General features: G+C 35.0%; 2 protein-coding genes across 3 annotated transcripts in view; one reads left to right on the top strand and one right to left on the bottom strand.

Annotated features, from left to right (window-relative positions):
* Positions 1-254: 254 nt before the first annotated feature.
* On the bottom strand, positions 255-10820 carry LOC108252722 (interference hedgehog-like). Of its 2 annotated transcripts, none has more exons than XM_017445184.2 (2): positions 10392-10820; positions 255-7090 (listed from the first exon to the last, which is right to left on the bottom strand). In XM_017445184.2, exon 2 carries the CDS (start codon positions 5016-5018, stop codon positions 2061-2063), a length of 2958 nt encoding a protein of 985 aa, XP_017300673.1. In that variant the 5' UTR covers positions 5019-7090; positions 10392-10820; the 3' UTR covers positions 255-2060. The 2 variants fall into 2 exon arrangements, with proteins under 2 accessions (XP_017300673.1, XP_026681333.1); XM_026825532.1 differs by having other exon boundaries at positions 10510-10820.
* Positions 10821-16905: 6085 nt separating this feature from the next.
* Positions 16906-19998, top strand: part of LOC103511914 — a 30307-nt gene continuing 27214 nt past the window's right edge. Inside the window, 1 exon segment of the mRNA XM_026825529.1 lies at positions 16906-17086. Coding sequence (XP_026681330.1) covers positions 16996-17086 — 91 coding nt within the window. The 5' untranslated portion in view covers positions 16906-16995.

The following is a 19998-nucleotide window of genomic DNA, read 5'->3' as shown; positions in this document are numbered from 1 at the left end:
AAACGTGAAGAAAATGGCCTAATAGACCCGTTTTTGTCCTCTTTTTACGAGAAAACGGCTCAACCGATTTTGATGAATTTTTTTTTGGTTGTTAAGAAGAGTACTCGGGGTGACATAGGCTACGTAAAATTATCACATTTCATCCTGATTCAAAATGGCGGCGGTTCAAAGTTATGCCTATTATGCCGCTCTGTGGGACATGTCAGGGGGCGCGTAGCGCGACAGTATGTGTGTAGTGGATGTGTGTGGTGGGTGGGTGTGTGTGGTGGGTGAGTGTGTGTGTTGGTGGGGGTGTGTGTGATGGGTGGTAGTGTGTTTGTGTGTGTGTGGTGGTCCCGTACAAAGGGCGGGTCAACCACAAGTATATGTATATGATATTAGTAAAATATTAAAAAAAAAATAATAAATAAATAAAAATAAAAAACTTCTGAACAATCAAGGTGTATTCTATTACATATATTCATTTTAGTCTATTTTTTTGTCTTTTTCGGAAACAAGACAACCGCGGAGCAAGTTTCAGTATTACAATTACAAAACATGTGAACGTAGCCTGTTATATTATATTGCACACAGTACCTACATACAAAATTTAAAATGATCTGAATTGTAAACTTGACAAACAGAGAACTGGTGTACTTTATGTCATAATCTTCATTCATTTTCTAATTTTATTAGAAATCACATTCTTAATTAGCCCCGGCTGGTAAAACGTGAGGGCGACAAGGCTAAGAAACAAAATTACAAGACAGTAGGTATAACTAACTAAACTTCATACTGATATTTATTTTGCACTCGTATGAACGTGTCAGGCGAAGACAGCAAAAATGTAATATAATCGTACGAGTACCTAGGTACTCGTATCTTAATATCATCATACATTTAATTTGACAACACATGTACACCAAGATACCTACATTGATACATTCACACTATTGTATTGTCAAATCCACAATTCAAAAAAAAGCGAAGAGGTAAACTATAAAATCTACATTAAAACTTAAAATATGTATAAAAATCAGTCAACGAACTAATGTAGGTATTATTAATTAATATTGGTTAGGAATGTTAGGTTTAATTTACTCTGATAGGTAAGTAACTACATAATTTACAACGGAAGAATAAATTATGGAGTTCGAAATAAGGAAGGCCGCATTCGCCCTATTAAAAATTAATCAGCAAATTTTGTTAAAGTCGGATTAACAGGTCGACAATAATTAATGAAAACAGAGCAGATGGACAAACTAAATACAAGATAGCTGGATCCTTCAATTTCTCAAACGTGAAATAGAAAACTATGCGTGGTGCGTGGTGCATATAACCCAGAAGTTGACGAGCACCACCTAAATATAATAGAAGATAGAGAGAGAGAAAACTATACCTACGTTGGAAAAAAAGCATAGGTTGTAGGTACTTACCTACCTACTTTTTTTATTACATTTTTTTATCAGTCTATGAGTATTGAATAAAATTTGTATCAAAGTACCTAGGTATGTATGGCAGCAATTTAAATGGCGTTAAAGACAGACATACCTATTATGTACGTATAGGGATCTCCTCGACTCAGTAATATTGTACATTACATAGATAATAACATGAATAACGAAAAGAAATGTTTGGAAACCAGTAACTTATGAGCTTATGACAGATAGTGCACCATAAGCTTACAATTGATTCTTTTCCTTCTCCATTTACATACAAAATATATGTAGGTACATAATTATACGTATATCAGTAAGTACCTACTGAGCAACTCTTTTCAGAAAGTACCAAGATACGTGATTGGTATACATTGAAATCTATTTGTATTATAAATCTAAAATCCCTAAATTTGTCCTCCTGTCCTGGTTACAAAAGGTGAGCCATGTTTTTGATTTCCACAACGGTTTCACCAATTTACCTTATACTATCATGTACGGAACTATACTGTCTTATTTTTATAATCAAGCCATAGGTACATAGTTAGTTGAATACCTACCAAACATGCTAAGTGAATAAGAAAATATTAAACGTAGATATTCCTAATATTTATATAGACTTACATTAAATTTATCATACAGTAATCACATATAATTATCAGACCGCCTTGTATCTACAACAGACCTGCCTCTCCAATTATTATTGTTTTGACTATACTTGGTATTGTTATTTATTATTTTATTGTTATTGTTATTATTGCTTAGCTTGTGCTTCTTTCTCAAGCTAGCATTATTGCCAAAGTTATCTAAATTATTTTCCAATTCAAATTCTATACTATCCAAGTCTAATTTATTTCTATTTACAATATTGTGTCTATTACTTGGCTGCAAGGGATGATTTCTATTATTAATATTATTCTTCATACATGATAGATAGTTGAGTTCTATATTGTACTGAGTGTTGTTTTCTAGTGGATTATTGATAATATTAATGGACTCACGAGTTCCAGGATTCATTTCATGAATGCCTTGGATCATGTTTAATGTTTCATATTCACGTGAATCCACCATATTGCTGTTCATTGTTTCATTAATGTTTGCTATTGGATTAACATCTCGTGTTGATCTGGGTGGTAATGGTTTGATATTACCACTTGTAGATACAATATTCAAAGGCTCGTCCTCATCATTTGAAACATGGTTCGAGTGAACAAGTGTTTTGTTAATGTAACCGTTGGACACCTTTCCATTTAGTTTGTTAGCAGATTTAGAATTGGACTGTATGCCATTCGGAATATTTCCATTTTGTAGCGGAGAATGTGTGTTGTTATGATTGACGAAGCCATTCATCGTACTCGTTGATTCTGTTATTTGAGGTATTGTTAAACTGTCACTTTTATCATTATCATTTGAATCTTCGTCTGTACTTTCTGGTTTCTGTTTATTCCTCATAAAATTAATAACACCATATAAACTACCAACAATTGTTAGTAAGCCCAATATAACCCCTATGATAACATAGTAGTAAGTCTTGGATGAATTGGTCGCCATTGTGTTGGTTTTGTCTATTGTATTGTTAATGACTTCAGTAGTATTTTCTGTTGTTGACGTGGCGTTGGGGTCGACCAATGTTCGACTGATAAGAATACTACTAAAGTCCGATGCAGATCCGACAGTAAAACTCTGCAGTTTGATTTCATAAGGTGTGTTGGGCTGAAGATGTGTAATGTTGAATGAACGAACGTCCTGTCCTTCTACAGTAGACTTGACATATTCTCCAGCGTTACTTGATGCCCTGTAGTAAATGTAGAAACCATCCACTGGAGACAGAACGCTGTTGAGATATTCCCAGTGAAGTTCAATGACACTGGGACTGATTGCCTGTGTTTCTGTAAGAGAAGGTGGTTTAGGTCTATTCTTGTTGGTATTAGAACCTTTGTGTAGATGGAACTTGGCGCTGTTAGGACTCAATTTATTATCGTTATTGCTGTATACTGCAGCTATACGGAATCTGTATGTTTGGTTGGTTTCTAGACCTTGAATTTCATAACTTCGGATATGAGATGGAATATCCTCATTGCTTGTCATCCAACGGTTTGTTTTCCGAGAATGTTTGTTGCCTATTTCTTTATATTGTACTTTGAAGAACTGTATAGGTAATCCATTGTTGGGTGGAACACTCCACCTTACCATAACACTTTTGTCACTTAGTCTGGTTATGTTTGGACGAGTTGGTGGGATCATTACAACATTTTCTTTCAAACCTTTATTTTTACCTCCGTGATGTTTGTTCTTGTGCTTTTTACCATCGTGGTGATTATTATGATGATGGTGATGCATAGATTCATTGAGCATTTTGATATCGTCAAAAATATTGTCGTCATTGTTAGAGGCAAAGATCTGTTTCTGGGTTGGGACAACTTGAACCATTGTGATACCAAATGTACTACCTACTGTATTAGTACCAAAACATTGATAAATTCCGGCATGTTTCTTCTCGACATATTTGATGTGAAGTTTGCCATCATTCAAAACAACACTACTGTCATGAGTAAGTAGTTTACTGTTTAGATACCAATCAATTTTAGGTGTAGGATTTCCTTTGAAGCTGCATTCGAATTCTATGGACTCATTTTCTGTAACGCTAATCAATTTTTCTGGCTCTTTAATTAGTTTTGGACTCTCTTGTACCTCAATCTGTATATCGTAGCTCAAAGTAGGTCTTATACCATTGTCAGCTTTACATGTGTATATTCCTGCATCTTTTGGTTCGACGTTAATAATGGTAAGTAATGTATTATCATCAATTGTTCTATTGTTCAGCCGATTTTCGTTCAGTTTGCTCCAGTAAATTTTTGGTTTTGGAGTTCCTACTATATTACATTCAATACTTATATTATTTCCTACCTCGATTTCATATTTCTTCAATGGATCTTTCAAGAAGTAAGGACTTCTATTTCGAATATTATTGCTCACTTTAACATTAAATTGAAAAGCTGATTTGTATTCCTGTCCAGTGATGGAATTGGTTGCCATACATGTGTACACACCAGAACTGGTCACATCTGTGTTCTTTATGACCAACGAGTTAGTTGTTTGCAATATATTGGCATTGGTCATCAGAGTGGAATCTTTCAAGTATTGAATGTAAGCTGGAGGAGTACTTTCAGGACTAGGGCACGAGAGAATAACGTCATTCCCAGGAGATACCTCGTAGGATTCACCTGGCAACTTGGGAAATGGTTTCATATCTGCCAAACTCAATCTGGCTGCTGTTGAGATGATTGCTGAGGCTCCATACCAAGCAACACACTGGTAGTCACCTGCTTTAGAGATATCATCGAATTCTATGGTTAGGCTATGGGACACTTTGGATTCCTGTTTGTTATTACTATTATTCTGAGTTGACTGTTGACTTATGACTTTACCATTGTGGTACCACTCTACATGATCAGAGGGTATATTCAGTCCACACTCAAACTCTACAACATCCTGGCTGGGGGCATCGATAGGTTCAGGCTGACGTGTGAATTTGATTCCAATGTCACAGGATATATAATGTACTATGAGCAAAAACACAGACAGTGTGCTTAGATAATGCATTTTGTTTAAAAAATAATGATAACCAAAGTAAATACTGTTTTAAATGGTAATAATTTCCCCAGAACAAAACTAACCTTAATCGTAATATGACTATCACAATTAAACTCCTATTATGCAGACAATACTGAATGAACTTTGAGTTATACAAGTACCTACGTATACAAAATAAAATAAAGGATCACAGATAAAATGGAGGGGATGAGTTAACACAATTCTTATTAATTATTTTAATTGCTACTGCTATAGATAAAACAATATTTTTTTTTTTTTAATACAACTTCTAAATTACTAATGTCTCATTAAAACCGTTCAAAGCTGATAAAAGTTATTTCCATATAAAATCTTAGCTAGAAAAATAATTTTAGTAAAATTGCTTCAAACTGGACAAACATCAGGGACACAAATGATTCATTAGAATAGTTTCTTCAGTAAAAATACAATGAATTTATATAATATAAACTAATAAACCTTCTATACAAAACATAAACAACAATCTTTGAAAATAAAATAAAAAAGTGTTCACACTGGGACACTAAAAATAGAATTCCCTTAGTGAAATGGAAAAAATCTAAAAACAAAAACACATTATATTTGTTTAAAAGTAAGGAAACAAAAGTAAAATGTACCATAGATTACTTAAATATAAATAAAAGAGTTGTACCCACACTGAATTGTTCACTTGAAGAAGGTCGAGGTTATTTCAAAGCATAATAAACAACCCTCAAAAATATTGTCTGAATAAAAATTAATAATTTACAATAAAAATTATTATGGTTACAGCAATAATTTGTACTAAGATGTGAGGAATTTTGAACCAACTTTCTTCTATCTCTATTCTTTTGAGCAAGCTTTATTATTTGATCTTTGTAACACTTATGATTTATTCTCCTTATTATATCTTTAGAGTTTTGTGTGGGCTAAAGAATCTTACGTATATCCGTTCTATTTTTTCATACAACACGTTATGATTATTATGACCACTAACTATACAATCAGCCTCTGTCATATATTATAAACTAGCTTTCTGAGGTACTTTTCAAAAACTTGTGTCTTCAAAATATCTACTTTATAAATAGACAGATGTTTATAAGTAACACCCACGGATTTAAAATGTACTTCAAAGTTTTAGTTCGAAATAATGGATAAAAATTAAATCTAAACAATAAAATCGTTTCGGGCAAGATGATTAAAACTTTTTCACGATTTGGTCCTGTTGTTAATTATTTGTTTACTTTATTTTTCAATCAGGCAAGTAGCTACCTTATAAGGTCGGTTTTTGTACTCTAAATAAGACCCAAGGAAATAGGTCAAAAGTTTTTCAATTTGATTTTTTTTCTACAGAATGAATTATTATAAATAACAGTTTGACTAGATTTTTTTTTCTCTCTCTCAAGGAAAACTATTCACATTTTCTTTTAAGTTAAAGGTAGGGGGACATGTCAGAATAAAGGGATTGGAGTAAAAACCTGATGCTATGATCCAGTTGAACAAAAAGTTCTCGTCCTGGTATCTTTCAGACAATCTCCTTTGAAATCAATCTGGTTGTGTGGCTGAGACTTCAAACAGCAGTGTCCAATATAATTCAGGTTAAATCCGTATTTGTCCTCAAATCCATTTGTGTTGTCAATTTTTTTTTCACATAACAAGCCAAACACTTATTGACATTGCATTCAACGCCACTATAGCATTCGTCTTTGGATCACAAAGTTTAGTTCAACTTGTAGATGTTGTTTTAAAATCACTGAAAGCACTGCTTTTATTTATTTATCAATAAAGTCCAAGACTGTCGTTTTTACTTTCTATTTGACCATTAAGAACATTCAGATATAGTTATGTTTCTCCAAAAGTCACTTAAAACCAAAATCATATCTCATTGCGATTTTAATGTCACACTTTTTGTCAACGAGTAGTCGGCTAATGTACCTATTTCTTCTTCTTTTTGATACCTTATACAATCTTATACATTCACACACCTTTATTGTAAACTTTTTCTGGATACGTTAAATGTACATTATTTTTTGTTCAGTTCTCATTAGATATCATAAAATGTATTTATTTATTTATATTTTTACCTGAAACCAAAGAATGTCATTCATATTTTTTAATGGTAAATGAACAATAATAATATTAATAATGGTACAACCAGTTGACTCCTCCTGTGTCCTCACTTGATTCCTCAAAACCAAATGTTGTTCAAGTGTTTCAGAAATATCTTATATCCACATCAATAAGTTCTCAAAGAGAGAGACTTCTTGTAGTGAGAGGAGAGGATAAGAACACAAGAGTGTCAATAATATTATATATCATTTATCAAATTATTCTCACTTTTTAGCCCGTCTTTCCTTTATTATTTTTCACTATAACTGTTAAAAAGAAAATTATATGTTGTATTTTAGGTAATTAAATATGTGTTTCCTATAACTTATTTTGACTACAAGCAAATGTAGGTACATTTATTAAACTTTATTTCTACTGTGGAGGGAGTACTTATGTAAATATGTGTTCATAGGAGGTAGTACCTAAAAAGATATGTAAATCCAGTGCCTGAAGAGGTATAATATAAAAATAGGGAGAGAACAAATTAGTAAAAAGGAGTAATGAAGCTGAGGGAGGGAACAAAAGAAGCAAAATACCGTGTCTCACAGAACATTCTGAAAATCTGAACTTGGTGAGCAAATATTTCACTCTATGTAGTCTATGTTCCTTCCTCACGAATGCTCGCTATTCTCTCTGGTTGTGTTTTTTCACACATAATATCAAATTAGTACCTACTCACTGGGCATCATATTAATTATGATAATTGCGTGCCTCAAGTCCGATATAAATCACAACCTTTGATATGAAGACAGACTGACCTGTCAATTGAACCAGTCTCTACTCAAGTCAAGTCCTGCATCCTGCAGCATCAAGTGGAACTTCTTGACACACAGATGACGAAAAAACTCAATAAGAAACTCAGTTCAATAAGAAACTACCTCTACCTTCTCCACATTTATAAATGTAGACAGATCAAACCAACAGATGAGATGTGAGAATCCATTCATAGTAGTTTTAGATACCACTGTAGGCAGAATTTCATACATCTTTACCATAAGATAACTTGCAACGATTTGAATTGCTTACATGAATAAAAAGAGTGATAAACACTAATCCGAAATCCATGGCGATTTAGTTCCTCAAATTCTCCGGACCATAATTTATGCCGATCACATGCTGATAGTTTTGAATATCCGAACAATATTCCCAGATCATGGCTCATTATTAAAAATTAACAAGCATATATCACGACACTGAATTTCCATATGTAGACATTCCAGACAAACCTCCTCCATAAGTTCCGCTTGCGTACAGCACGCAACCCGTCATTAAAATATTTATCTCCCGTGTTTTCTTCTTCTAGAAGATCAAATACTTCAGCCAACGCCAAACCTGTTCTCCGTCCTACTCAAAAACTGTTCCTACTAAAACAAGAATGGGAAAGGAGTTGAAAATAAAGGTACGGTCATCCTCTTACACACACGCAATTACTGTCTCGGTTCAAGAATTCTTTTGTCCGAAATCCAACGCGCACAATGGTGAAAAAATGAAGGCGAAGACTCTAATATCTACCTAGACCAGTGTCCACATGCAGACAGTGCAGACACATACATCTCAAAGCCGAAGCATTCAAAGGCAAACAGCTAAAGATGCCGATTCAAAGGCAAACAGCTCAACAAATTTAATCCTATTATCACCTATGTGCATGACCGAAATAAATGCAAATTAATCACATAACTGAAACGAGTTTTCGACAGCGGACATCAGGATTAGATAGGTAGTAGAGAAAACAATGACCACGAACTAGTAGAAAAACTTGAATGTACATCCCTTATTGAGATGTAAACATGTAAACTAAAACATAGGTAGTACAAAATCATACCTAGTTGATAGGTTGCAGAAAACTAGCTAAACTAGCTTAACTAGCGACCATTGAGAAAAACGTAAACGTAATGCCCATGATAAAATTATAATTAATAAATAATAAATCTAATATACCTATAACAAGCTGGGCCCGTCCCTCCGGGAATTTTTTAATAGCCAGTTTATTCGATCGTGATTAAAGAAAATCAGTACCTATGTACCTACCTAATTTGTTTAATATTCAGTTTATTATTATTGATTTGATTTTTCGATCTTACTTTCATGTAATGATTTAAAATCAAGATTCAAGACTAGAGCCCGTTCTCCCTTTATTCCCAATATAAGGTTCAAGTCACCCATCCATTTATTGGCCTTGCTCGGCGTAGCTTAACATAGGTGACGTTAAAAGTGTTATCTAAAACTTTCTCGCTTTGAGTTCATAGGTCGTCGTGACAAATTTCAAGATCAGAGCTCATTTTTGTGTGAGAAAATGTGAAAAAAATCCCCCAAAAACCAGTTTTTTTGTTTTTTTTTTTTGGCTTTATGGTTTTTAGGACAAAATTTGCACCACCATTTTCCTGTTCCTGGTAAAAAGACCTTTAATTTAATATATAGGTCGACTAGGTTTGGATAAGTCCTTCTATGGGAACTGACAGAGTGACAGACAGACGACACCGAAGCGAATACAATAGTTCGTCCCTTATACCTTTTTATTACTATTGTAATAATAAAGGAAGGACGGACTAAAAATGCCAGTCATTCAGAGAACTTTATTTGTTTAGGGTGAAGTTCGACCCAGGCGGGAATCACACTCGCGACCTAACACTTACAAGGCAGACGTGCTACCTTCCACTTCCAAGCTAACTAGACTGGCTTATCTTTTGTGTCATACAGAGCAGATGCTCCAATCAACTCTGTGTATTATATGCTACTAAGTCACTACTGTGAGGTGTGATTCAACAGGAGGCAGTAAGATGATAAACACCTGCTAATGATAAGCTGTATTTTGTTATCGGACTTTTTCCTTAAATATTGTATTATTATTATTATTATTATTATTATTATTTTAATTAGGTAATCATCAACTCACTTGGAAAAATCATTACAGGCGTACAGGTAGGTACCCAAGTTCAGGAATTTGATTATTATTGAATAATAAGTTTAAAAATAACAATACAATATTTAGTCAATTGAATGTACAGATAGGTGCATACCTATTATTATATTATTAGTTACCTACCTACTATGGTCATACAATTTTAATTACAAAAGTTTGGGATTTTTTTATACTAATAAATAATTTTATTGTGTTATTATATTCTTTTGAAAACTAGATTCAATTGAAGCTGGTAATAAAAAATACAAATTAACAAAAAATAAATATGTTTTTCTACCTATTATTATTTTCATTGATACGTAGAAAAAATAACAATAATAAAAGTAGTAGGTACTTGATATTTTAATTTTACTCACATTTCAAATGGATAGGTATTTTAATTATAAATCAATTAATTCAAAACCACACAATTTCAATTCTAAATTATTATAATATTAAATTGAATAGAATTAAAATATTCTTATCGTCACACACCATGCACGAGCACGCAATAACACATGTGCTTCAGGTCCAATCACATTACTCAAACTCAATTCACTGAACTGGCTGGCTGCTTGGCTGCCTCCATAAAAAAACATAAACAATAAAAATAAACCTGCACTGAAAGAATTCAAAAGAACCATTTAAATTCCCATCACATGATCAGATTCACTCGCAAAATAATTCTAAAACAGAGAGCGCTCTCTAACGGATGAACCAGAGAACTACAAACTTGGTCCTTGAACTTCTCGATTTGGTTCTTCGTGGTGGAAAAGAAAAGAATCAGAATCAGATGATTTAGGAAGAGTGGCGAGAGGACAACCGCAGTCGGGCAGGCAGGTTCTCTCCAATGTAATTTTCACTCGCAAAATAATTCTAAAACAGAGAGCGCTCTCTAACGGATGAACCAGAGAACTACAAACTTGGTCCTTGAACTTCTCGATTTGCTTCTTCGTGGTGGAAAAGAAAAGAATCAGAATCAGATGATTTAGGAAGAGTGGCGAGAGGACAACCGCAGTCGGCCAGGCAGGTTCTCTCCAATGTAATTCCTCGATTTATTTTGTGCCCTTCCTACGCATTTCTCAGACAAAATAATTTACTTCCCCAACTGGCATTGTAGGGAGGTACCAGGACTTGGGGATCAGTGTTTTTTCTTGGTGTTTTTTGTTTTATTTTTCAGTTTTTTGGTCAGATATGAGAGAATCGAGATATTCGAGATACAGGGTGTTCTACAGTAACGTTAGCTGTTCACTGGAGTTCCAAAGCCAAGATGGTAGATGGTTAGGGTGACAGGGTACCCTGTATAATATGATGCACCATATAAAACCAGCCGGTCTATGTACTTATCATATTTTATCTCACATTCTAGATATTCGAGATACAGGGTGTTCTACAGTAACGTTAGCTGTTCACTGGAGTTCCAAAGCCAAGATGGTAGATGGTTAGGGTGACAGGATACCCTGTATAATATGATGCACCATATAAAACCAGCCGGTCTATGTACCTACTTATCATATTTTATCTCACATTCCAACACAACTAGTTGACTCATTAAAGTCATCAGTAGGAGATGGAAAAGCGACTTCATCTCTGAGATAGAAAGTGGGGGAGTCTAGAAGTTGATGTTAATTGAACTTGATTGTTATACGCAGACAAAACTGTCATAAAATTCATGAGAACCATGTCTTATGATTTTATAATGAGAGAGGAGATATTAATGAATTTTATAGATAGGTATCATAAAAACACAGTTTATAGAAGTTTTGAAATTAAAAGTCAGACTTAGAACAGAAGGTAAGGACACACGAGTATTTAGGCTTTAGGTAGATACTTTGGACTTTAGGAGGGGCAATTGTAAGGCGACACATTAATTAAGGATTACCTAAAAGACGTGAATCAATAAAAACAAACTAATTTAAGTGAGAAGATGCGCATTGCACAATAATATGCAGCTGTGAACTAGTCACATCCACTAATTTTATTAACATACCTAGGTGGTGAATTAGTTACATCCACTATTTAGTATAAGACGGTAGATAGAATCGAGGACTCAGCATATCCATATAGAACGCCTGTTTATTATTTTCTGGTTATACTATCAGGTTGTATACTTGTTTCACGTTTACAGGCGTATTTCACGTATTCGAATCCCAACATTTTCTATTGACTGCAGTCTTCTATTTTCAGTCTCATTCCACGTTACCTATTTACCTACATTTATTGTAGGTACATTTGTATTTATTTATTTTTTCTCTTATCTTAATTCAAGTGGAAACTGTAGTTTTTTTGTCTTTTACTCAATATTTTAAGCATTCTAAATTATAAGCTAAGACCTAAGCATTACATACCTATGTAGGTAAAGGGTGTTCCAAAAGGAACGCCCTGATTTGTCATTTCATTCTCAGCCTACCCCATGCTTTGATTTGTTTGAATTTGATGCCAGGTTGTTCCTTAATGCTTAATGTATGCCATTTAATCATGGCTAGGTACATGAACCAGCAACTTTTACTAATGGCCATAACGTATCATCGAAATTTTGAGTGATTAGTGGAAATTTCAAAACCTCTTGTTCCGAAAAAATCTCTTGAGCGATTAAGCTCATTTTTAGCATGGTGGATTTGTCAATGAGTAAAATAAGCGCTATAGGTGAACTGAAAACACACATGTGATTCATGAGAAATCACTACATTCACATAAACTGACCGTTTGGTGTGGTTTGTGCGATATGTGTGAAAAAATGGTGGAAAACTGGGTCCAAGGAATGCCGGAATGGGCTCCTGCAAGAGAGCACTTGGGGGCATATGACTGTTATTGAATTCCATAAATAATGGCAAAGTGTGTACTTTCCATTGAAATATTACTTTGATTGATACTCCAAGTAACCTGCGTTTTATTAGCATTTCAAAAAATATGGGCGTTCTTAATGGAACACCCTTTATAAGACGTCCAGTTCAGAATTAATCATGTACATAATTATATGAAGACTATACCCAGTTACCAGCACACCTACTTGTAATGGATGGCACTTGTGTTTATCCGATGTCAATTGATGCCAAGTAGTCTAATGTCAAAAGGTCATAATAAATGAAGCTCGAAAAATCATACCTAGATACTGATTCAAAAACGATCTTCACAAAATTACAGAGGCAACTATCAAGTTGTCAAAAACGATCGATCTCTGTTATCTATGAATCTATCTAGGTATCATAAAATGGATCTACCTATAATAGACATACCTATAGATATAACAAAATGTACCTATCTATGATGTACCTAAACTTATGACATAGGTACATAGGTAGATATTAAATTTAAATTTTTATTTTACGACTACTCTTTACATGCTTTATTTACTTATAATATGCATAATTATTGTAATTAGGTACATAAGTGTATTGGGTATAGATGGGTAAAGTGTATATGTACAGCGTAAAACTGCCTATAAAACTGAAACTGCATATGTACCTACCTACTTTTTTTTATTATTTTCTACAAGTTTGGCCATGCCTCGGGATGAGCTAGCGGGATTCCGGAGCGAAGCGACGGAATTTAGCTAGTTTGTTATGGATAAAGATAATGTTCCTTAGGTATTATATAAGTAGTATGTACCTACTTCTAGGATAATTTAGGTATGTTAGTTTATAGTTTAGCACTGATAAAATCGTTTAAAATTGCACGGCATTTGAGATGGGTACTAGCTAGCACGGGATTGATAAGGATTAGCGTTAGCAGCTGCTGCCGATGCACTCTGCTGTATATATTCACACTTCTTTATCCGAAACTAATAATGAGTTCGTTACCCGCGGACGTTGCAATTATCATTCCAACAACAAAACGTCAGAAAAACAAACTTCGGCGGAAAAGAAACTCGATTTTTTTCGCCTTGGAATTTTTATCTCACGACGGAATTTTTGTTTATTTTCGTTCACAAAAGCGGATATACATAGTTTCGTTTCGTTATTTTTAGTGGATTTATTGGAAATTGTTCTGATACTGGTGAACCTCCCGGCAGTGGCTCGTGGTAACAACTAATTGTTATCTCTCAGCTGCGAGACTAAATGAATGGAAATAACGTTGTGTATTGGCAATGAGGAGAGAGTTCCCCGAGGGGTGTCCAACATGGGCACCATCACCTGCGGACCGGGGCCTCTGGTTATTCTAAGGATAACACCGGACGAGGTTTGCCTCATCCTAGTAATTACATTCCACTCTATACTCTCAGGAATCTAATATGAGCATCATTATTCAGTATAGCCGATTAGCTGAGAGCGTCATGCATGCTTTCACCTAATAGTCGGTAGCCAAACGTCACAATCATCGCCAAAAGCTGCATTTATTCAGGAAAGCACCAAATTTGGTATGGACCTACATTGGGAAAATATGAAACTTTTCGGAAGGGGTGACACCAAAAATGTGGTGACACCACAGTGCACACAAACGAAATGGCGGCCTTTTTTCAAAATGGCGGCCAAAAATGGGGTTTTGATAATATCTCGTTTCTCGTTATAAGCATCTCGTTTCTCGTTATAAGTTATTTTGTTTTATACCTTACCTACCTACTCAGCCTCATAATGAACAAAGTCACTCAAGTCACTTACCCTAAAACTGAGTCTTGCCTTTTAGGGGTAAAGCCCCTAAATGTGTTAAAAGACTTCACCCTGACTCAAAACCGAAAGAAATCAAGAAGGAGTAAAGTTAACAATGTTGCTGGAGTTTCAATCTCCAAAGACATCCCTTAGAAAGTATTGTTAATTGAAAACTACAGGCATTTGATATTTGAATGAAAACAAACTATAATTTTGATAAAAGATGTACAGTCGACCATGGAAAAATCACAACTAAATGTTCATCAGTTGATTTCGTTTCAATGGTAAAAACATCATAACAGTCCCCATCAGTATGGTCACCCATCCAAGTTAATACCACGCTCAACGTTTGTCTATGATCACATGCTGAGGACCCCTGTTCACCTAGGTAACTCAACACACAATATTCTTATCAAGGCCATGGTCATCCTATAATACTGGGTGTATGGGCGTTAGGACGCGCTTACACTATCGAGATAATAAAACCAGTCAGAGGTTCAGTGAACCTGTACAACTGGCTCATGAAAACAGCTCTTAACACTACAGGCCCCCAAAAGGCCATCCGAGAAGCAATCGCCTTTTCTAATCATGTTGAATAATATTTTCGCACAAACGGTTCGAGACAAACAGACAAACTAAATACACTTACATTTCTATTCCTTTAATTTGACAACTTTTTCTGAAAATTTATATTGTATTCAAGAATTCGAGTTATTAGGTACTTTTTACTTTTTTTAGTTTTCTAGTAGGCTCTATTTTCAATGTTTTTTTCACGTTCGTGTATGTGTATGGGTAAAATTGTGTTCCATCAAATTGTTTGTGAAAATTTGGATGCTTGTCAAGCGGTTTGATCGTGTGTGCCATGCTTTAGATTAGAACAAACTCAACATCCTATGTATGTAGTTCCTCAGACCCGGGGACCCTGAATCTAATATCTGACATACCTAGTGGTAGTGGCACACCGAATAAACACCCGACCCGGTGTTGTTGCATATTGTGTTGAAGTAGAAAGAGACACATTACTTGCTGCTGTTGCTGAAGAAGACAGAAACAACATGACGAAATAATGAATAGTGGTGTCCCCACGAATGCAATTCTAAACAACATTGGAACGCTCACTCAACATCAAAATCATAAATTAGCATAATAGAATTTATGATTTTATTTATAGAGACCTCAAGATAAATATCAGAGAGGCGTGTACACACGATCACTTTTAGCAAATATTATTAAAGGTAGATCTACATGTCTGTTTCTCAATTTTGAACACTTTCAAGTGAGTTTCTACTTACTCTGCATTGGCAAAGTCGAATGAGTGAAAACGCACCGATCGGTAATCATTAGGTACAACCCCAGAGATGTGCAAAATGCTTTTGAAAACCAATTTGAAATGCAAAATGTAAAATGCCTCTATTTTTTAATTTTTTTGAAAAAAGCATTTTTAAAAAAAGCATTTTGGCTCAAATGTAAAATGGGTCAAAAAAAGCATTTAAAATGTAAAATGCAAAATGCTTTTTCAAAACCAATTTGAAATGTAAAATGTAAATGTACATTTTACATTTTGCATTTTGCATTTTCCATTTTGCATTTTGCGGTTCGCACATCTCTGTACAACCCGAATAAAGTCGGTCTGTGTAGATCCAAATCAAAGGAAATGACGATCGACATTATTATGCCTTATACCGAGTCAGTGGAAACGTGCCGAATAGACTTTCAGTTCAGCAGCTTGTTTCATTGGCTAAAGTGAGTACTGTTAGTATAAGGTGATTATTTTTCTCTCTACAAGGAACTGTAATAATTGCTGAGAGATTAGAAACAGATCATGAAGGAACCTTCAACATTGTCTTTCACCCAAGCATGCATCATAGGTAACCCTGTATGCATTTTATAAACAAGAAGTGCCTTTATTACATACCTACCTAGGTGTCTTGATGATAATGATAATACTATAGTCAGAAAGTAATACAATCCACATGGTCTGAACTGAGAAGTAAGTAGCTATTACGCATGCGCTAGCATCTGAGGTTTATAAATATCTTGGGAAGAAGATAGAATACATCGTTTTACAAAATAATAATAATAATAATAATAATAATAATAATAATAATAATAATAATAATAATAATAATAATAATAATAATAATAATAATAATAATAATAATAATAATAATCTGTCTCAGCTCAACCCGGCACATAACCACAACCTGAAAGCACCAGTTCCGCATGGATCACTGAAGTTGAGCACGGTTAAAAAAAAACTTTTACTGGCTTCAAAAGTGTGTAGCTTTCAGTGTGCCGGGTCGCGCGACCGAGCTGCCTGGTCGCGCCATAGAGGCAGCATTCCAATCATCGCGACCGTATTTACCGTAGGCCTGGCTATGTTCTGTTTCTTCAGATGCTGAGTTTGACTCAAGAGATCGATTGGATTAGTGGACAACCTCCACTAGCTGCCCCACCTTGTGGATTCCGAGGCGAGAAGTGTTTCTGTAAGTAGAATATCCTTATTATCTATCTTCGAGTACACAATAGAAACAGAGTACATAATAGAGTTTGGTAATTAGTAGAAATGCCGAAAAACTATGGAACTCTACAATTTCGTGTTAAAATAGGCCGGGCGGCGCGGCGCTTCGCACTCTTGACTTTTACGCGACTCCGGGCACTCTTGATTATGAAATATCAAAAGATTTTGGTGGAACTCATTTGGTTATGGTTTTCTTCAAAAATAGGAAGTTTTTATCCCATAACCAAATGAGTTTCTTCATTAAATAATATGAATAATTAATTAGATGGTTAGTTACTTGGATACCTAGTTAAATATTCATTAGGTCGGTACCTAGTTAGGTAGTAGCTAGACCTACCTATAACTCCTAATTGAACTTGGAGGAACAAAACGCAAGCTTTCGTAATTAAAATCCCGTTTACGTCCAAAAATTTAAAGCGTTCTCTAATTCTCTATTCCTTCCTCTCTCTCTATGACTCTATGCCTTTCTTTATCTCTCTTATACAGAGGGTATGCTCGTGTATAAAACAATCGTTAACCGTCTTCGCCACAGTGCCAATACAACTAGCATTGTCCAGGATGAAAATTAATGGTGCACATGCCCCATTTATTCCTCAGATTCTATTGGGTCGACTGAACTAACTTGGAATTTATTTATTTTTTATTTATTTATTATTATTTTTTTTTTTTTTTTTTTGAAGAGGTTTGACAGAGGGAATTGTAACTGCTATGGTCTTATCGTCCCGAAATCGAAGAGCTGATTGAAAATGTTTTCAAATGATTTTTTTTTTAATCCAGCTGTAATTTTTCAGCTGAAAAAAAATTGTTAGTGAATTTTACCTACCCTTCCTACCTTTTTAATTGTGTAATCAAAGAAAGAAAGGAGCACAGAGGATTGGAGAAAGCCAGCCATTTCTAGAACGAAACCTTACCCTGTAATCCTGTTGAGGATAAAGTTCGCGCTGGGCGGTAATCGAACACGTGACCTAGCGGTTACAATCAGACACACTACCCTCTAAGGCTAAGCTAACTAGGGAAAGAAAGGAGCACAGAGGATTGGAGAAAGCCAGCCATTTCAAGAACGAAACCTTACCCTGTAATCCTGTTTAGGATAAAGTTCGCCCCGGGCGTAACCTAGCGATTACACTCAGACACACCCTCCCTCTAAGGCTGAGCTAACTAGGCTGACTTATCAGGACAAAAGAAGAAATAAAACAAGATTAAGGGCAAAGGTAGAAAAGAAAGACGACAAAGAAAAAAAAATGAAGTGAGATTTAGGAGGAAAGGACAAAGGGAGAAAAATGAAGTTAAGTTTTAAAGTAGTACTTTGTCAAGTTTTGTGCTAACTAGGCTGGCTTATCAGGACAAAAGAAGAAATAAAATAAGATTAAGGGCAAAGGTAGAAAAGAAAGAGGACAAAGAAAAAAAAAGAAGTGAGATTTAGGAGGAAAGGACAAAGGGAGAAAAATGAAGTTAAGTTTTAAAGTAGTACTTTGTCAAGTTTTGAGCTAACTAGGCTGGCTTATCAGGACAAAAGAAGAAATAAAATAAGATTAAGGGCAAAGGTAGAAAAGTAAGAGGACAAAGAGATCAGCAGTAACTGCAACTACAAGAACAGCAGTAACTGCAACTACAAGATCAGCAGTAACTGCAACTACAAGATCAGCAGTAGCTGCAACTACAAGATCAGCAGTAACTGCAACTACAAGAACAGCAGTAACTGCAACTACAAGATCAGCAGTAACTGCAACTACAAGAACAAAGAACAGCAGTAACTGCAACTACAAGAACAGCAGTAACTGCAACTACAAGAACAGCAGTAACTGCAACTACAAGAACAGCAGTAACTACAACTATAAGAACAGCAGTGACTACAACTGCAAGATCAGCAGTAACTGTAACTACAAGATCAGCAGTAACTGTAACTGCAAGATCAGCAGTAACTGCAACTACAAGATCAGCAGTAACTGCAACTACAAGAACAAAGAACAGCAGTAACTGCAACTACAAGAACAGCAGTAACTGCAACTACAAGAACAGCAGTAACTGCAACTACAAGAACAGCAGTAACTACAACTATAAGAACAGCAGTGACTACAACTGCAAGATCAGCAGTAACTGTAACTACAAGATCAGCAGTAACTGCAACTGCAAGATCAGCAATAACTGCAACTGCAAACTCATAGCTTGAATGTTCCCTAAAATTCAAAAATGCGGATACAGAACGAATTCGGGTATGTTGAAAGGCTGGCATTTTGAAGTGAAGTTGTCTATTGTCTAATGATTTTAGGTAGCTTATGTTTTAATCGTAATGACATCTTATTTGCATTTTCCCGTTCCAGCAGGATTGGTGTTTGTGGTCTATGTAGGTAGGTAGTTACTCTTACGTATAATCTCTTTTCTTGAAGCATGGAAATCTTCCAAGTTCGAACAGAAAAACAAATACCTACCTATGTACATACCTCGCTAAAATAGTTATGTATGTACATATTGATGAAATAGAGTTACGTGGGCAAATTACACGTTCTGTCTTTACTTGTTGTTACACAGGCATAATAGCATGGAGCTATAATAGGTACATATTAGACATTGCTTGAGGACATGCGAGAAACCACAATAAGTAAGTAAATACGAAGATCGGCTGGAAAAATATTAGGTACGTACATATGTAAAATAAAATTATAGGCTTGGAAAAAATCACCGAGTAGGGGGTTTCGGCAAGACCATTTCAGTGTTCAGTCGGAAATCTCAGATTGCGAAGAAAGAAAGAAAGGAAAAAAAAAAAAAAACAAAAACACGAATCAAGCCTGTCTCCAATTAAGGAATAAAATAGCGTATACTCGAGGTTGTTGGGTATACATACAAACACCCATGTTTAAAAGAAGGAGTCGCCAAGTC

This window comes from Diaphorina citri, unplaced genomic scaffold (genome assembly GCF_000475195.1).
Source record: "Diaphorina citri unplaced genomic scaffold, Diaci psyllid genome assembly version 1.1 scaffold766, whole genome shotgun sequence".
In the NCBI taxonomy this organism is placed as follows: Eukaryota; Metazoa; Arthropoda; class Insecta; order Hemiptera; family Psyllidae; genus Diaphorina; species Diaphorina citri.
This window is presented reverse-complemented; position numbering and strand designations above follow the sequence as displayed.

Excerpts from the sequence above, each read along its gene's own strand:
- LOC108252722 (XM_017445184.2), bottom strand. The coding sequence starts at position 5,018 with ATGCATTATCTAAGCACACTGTCTGTGTTTTTGCTCATAGTACATTAT.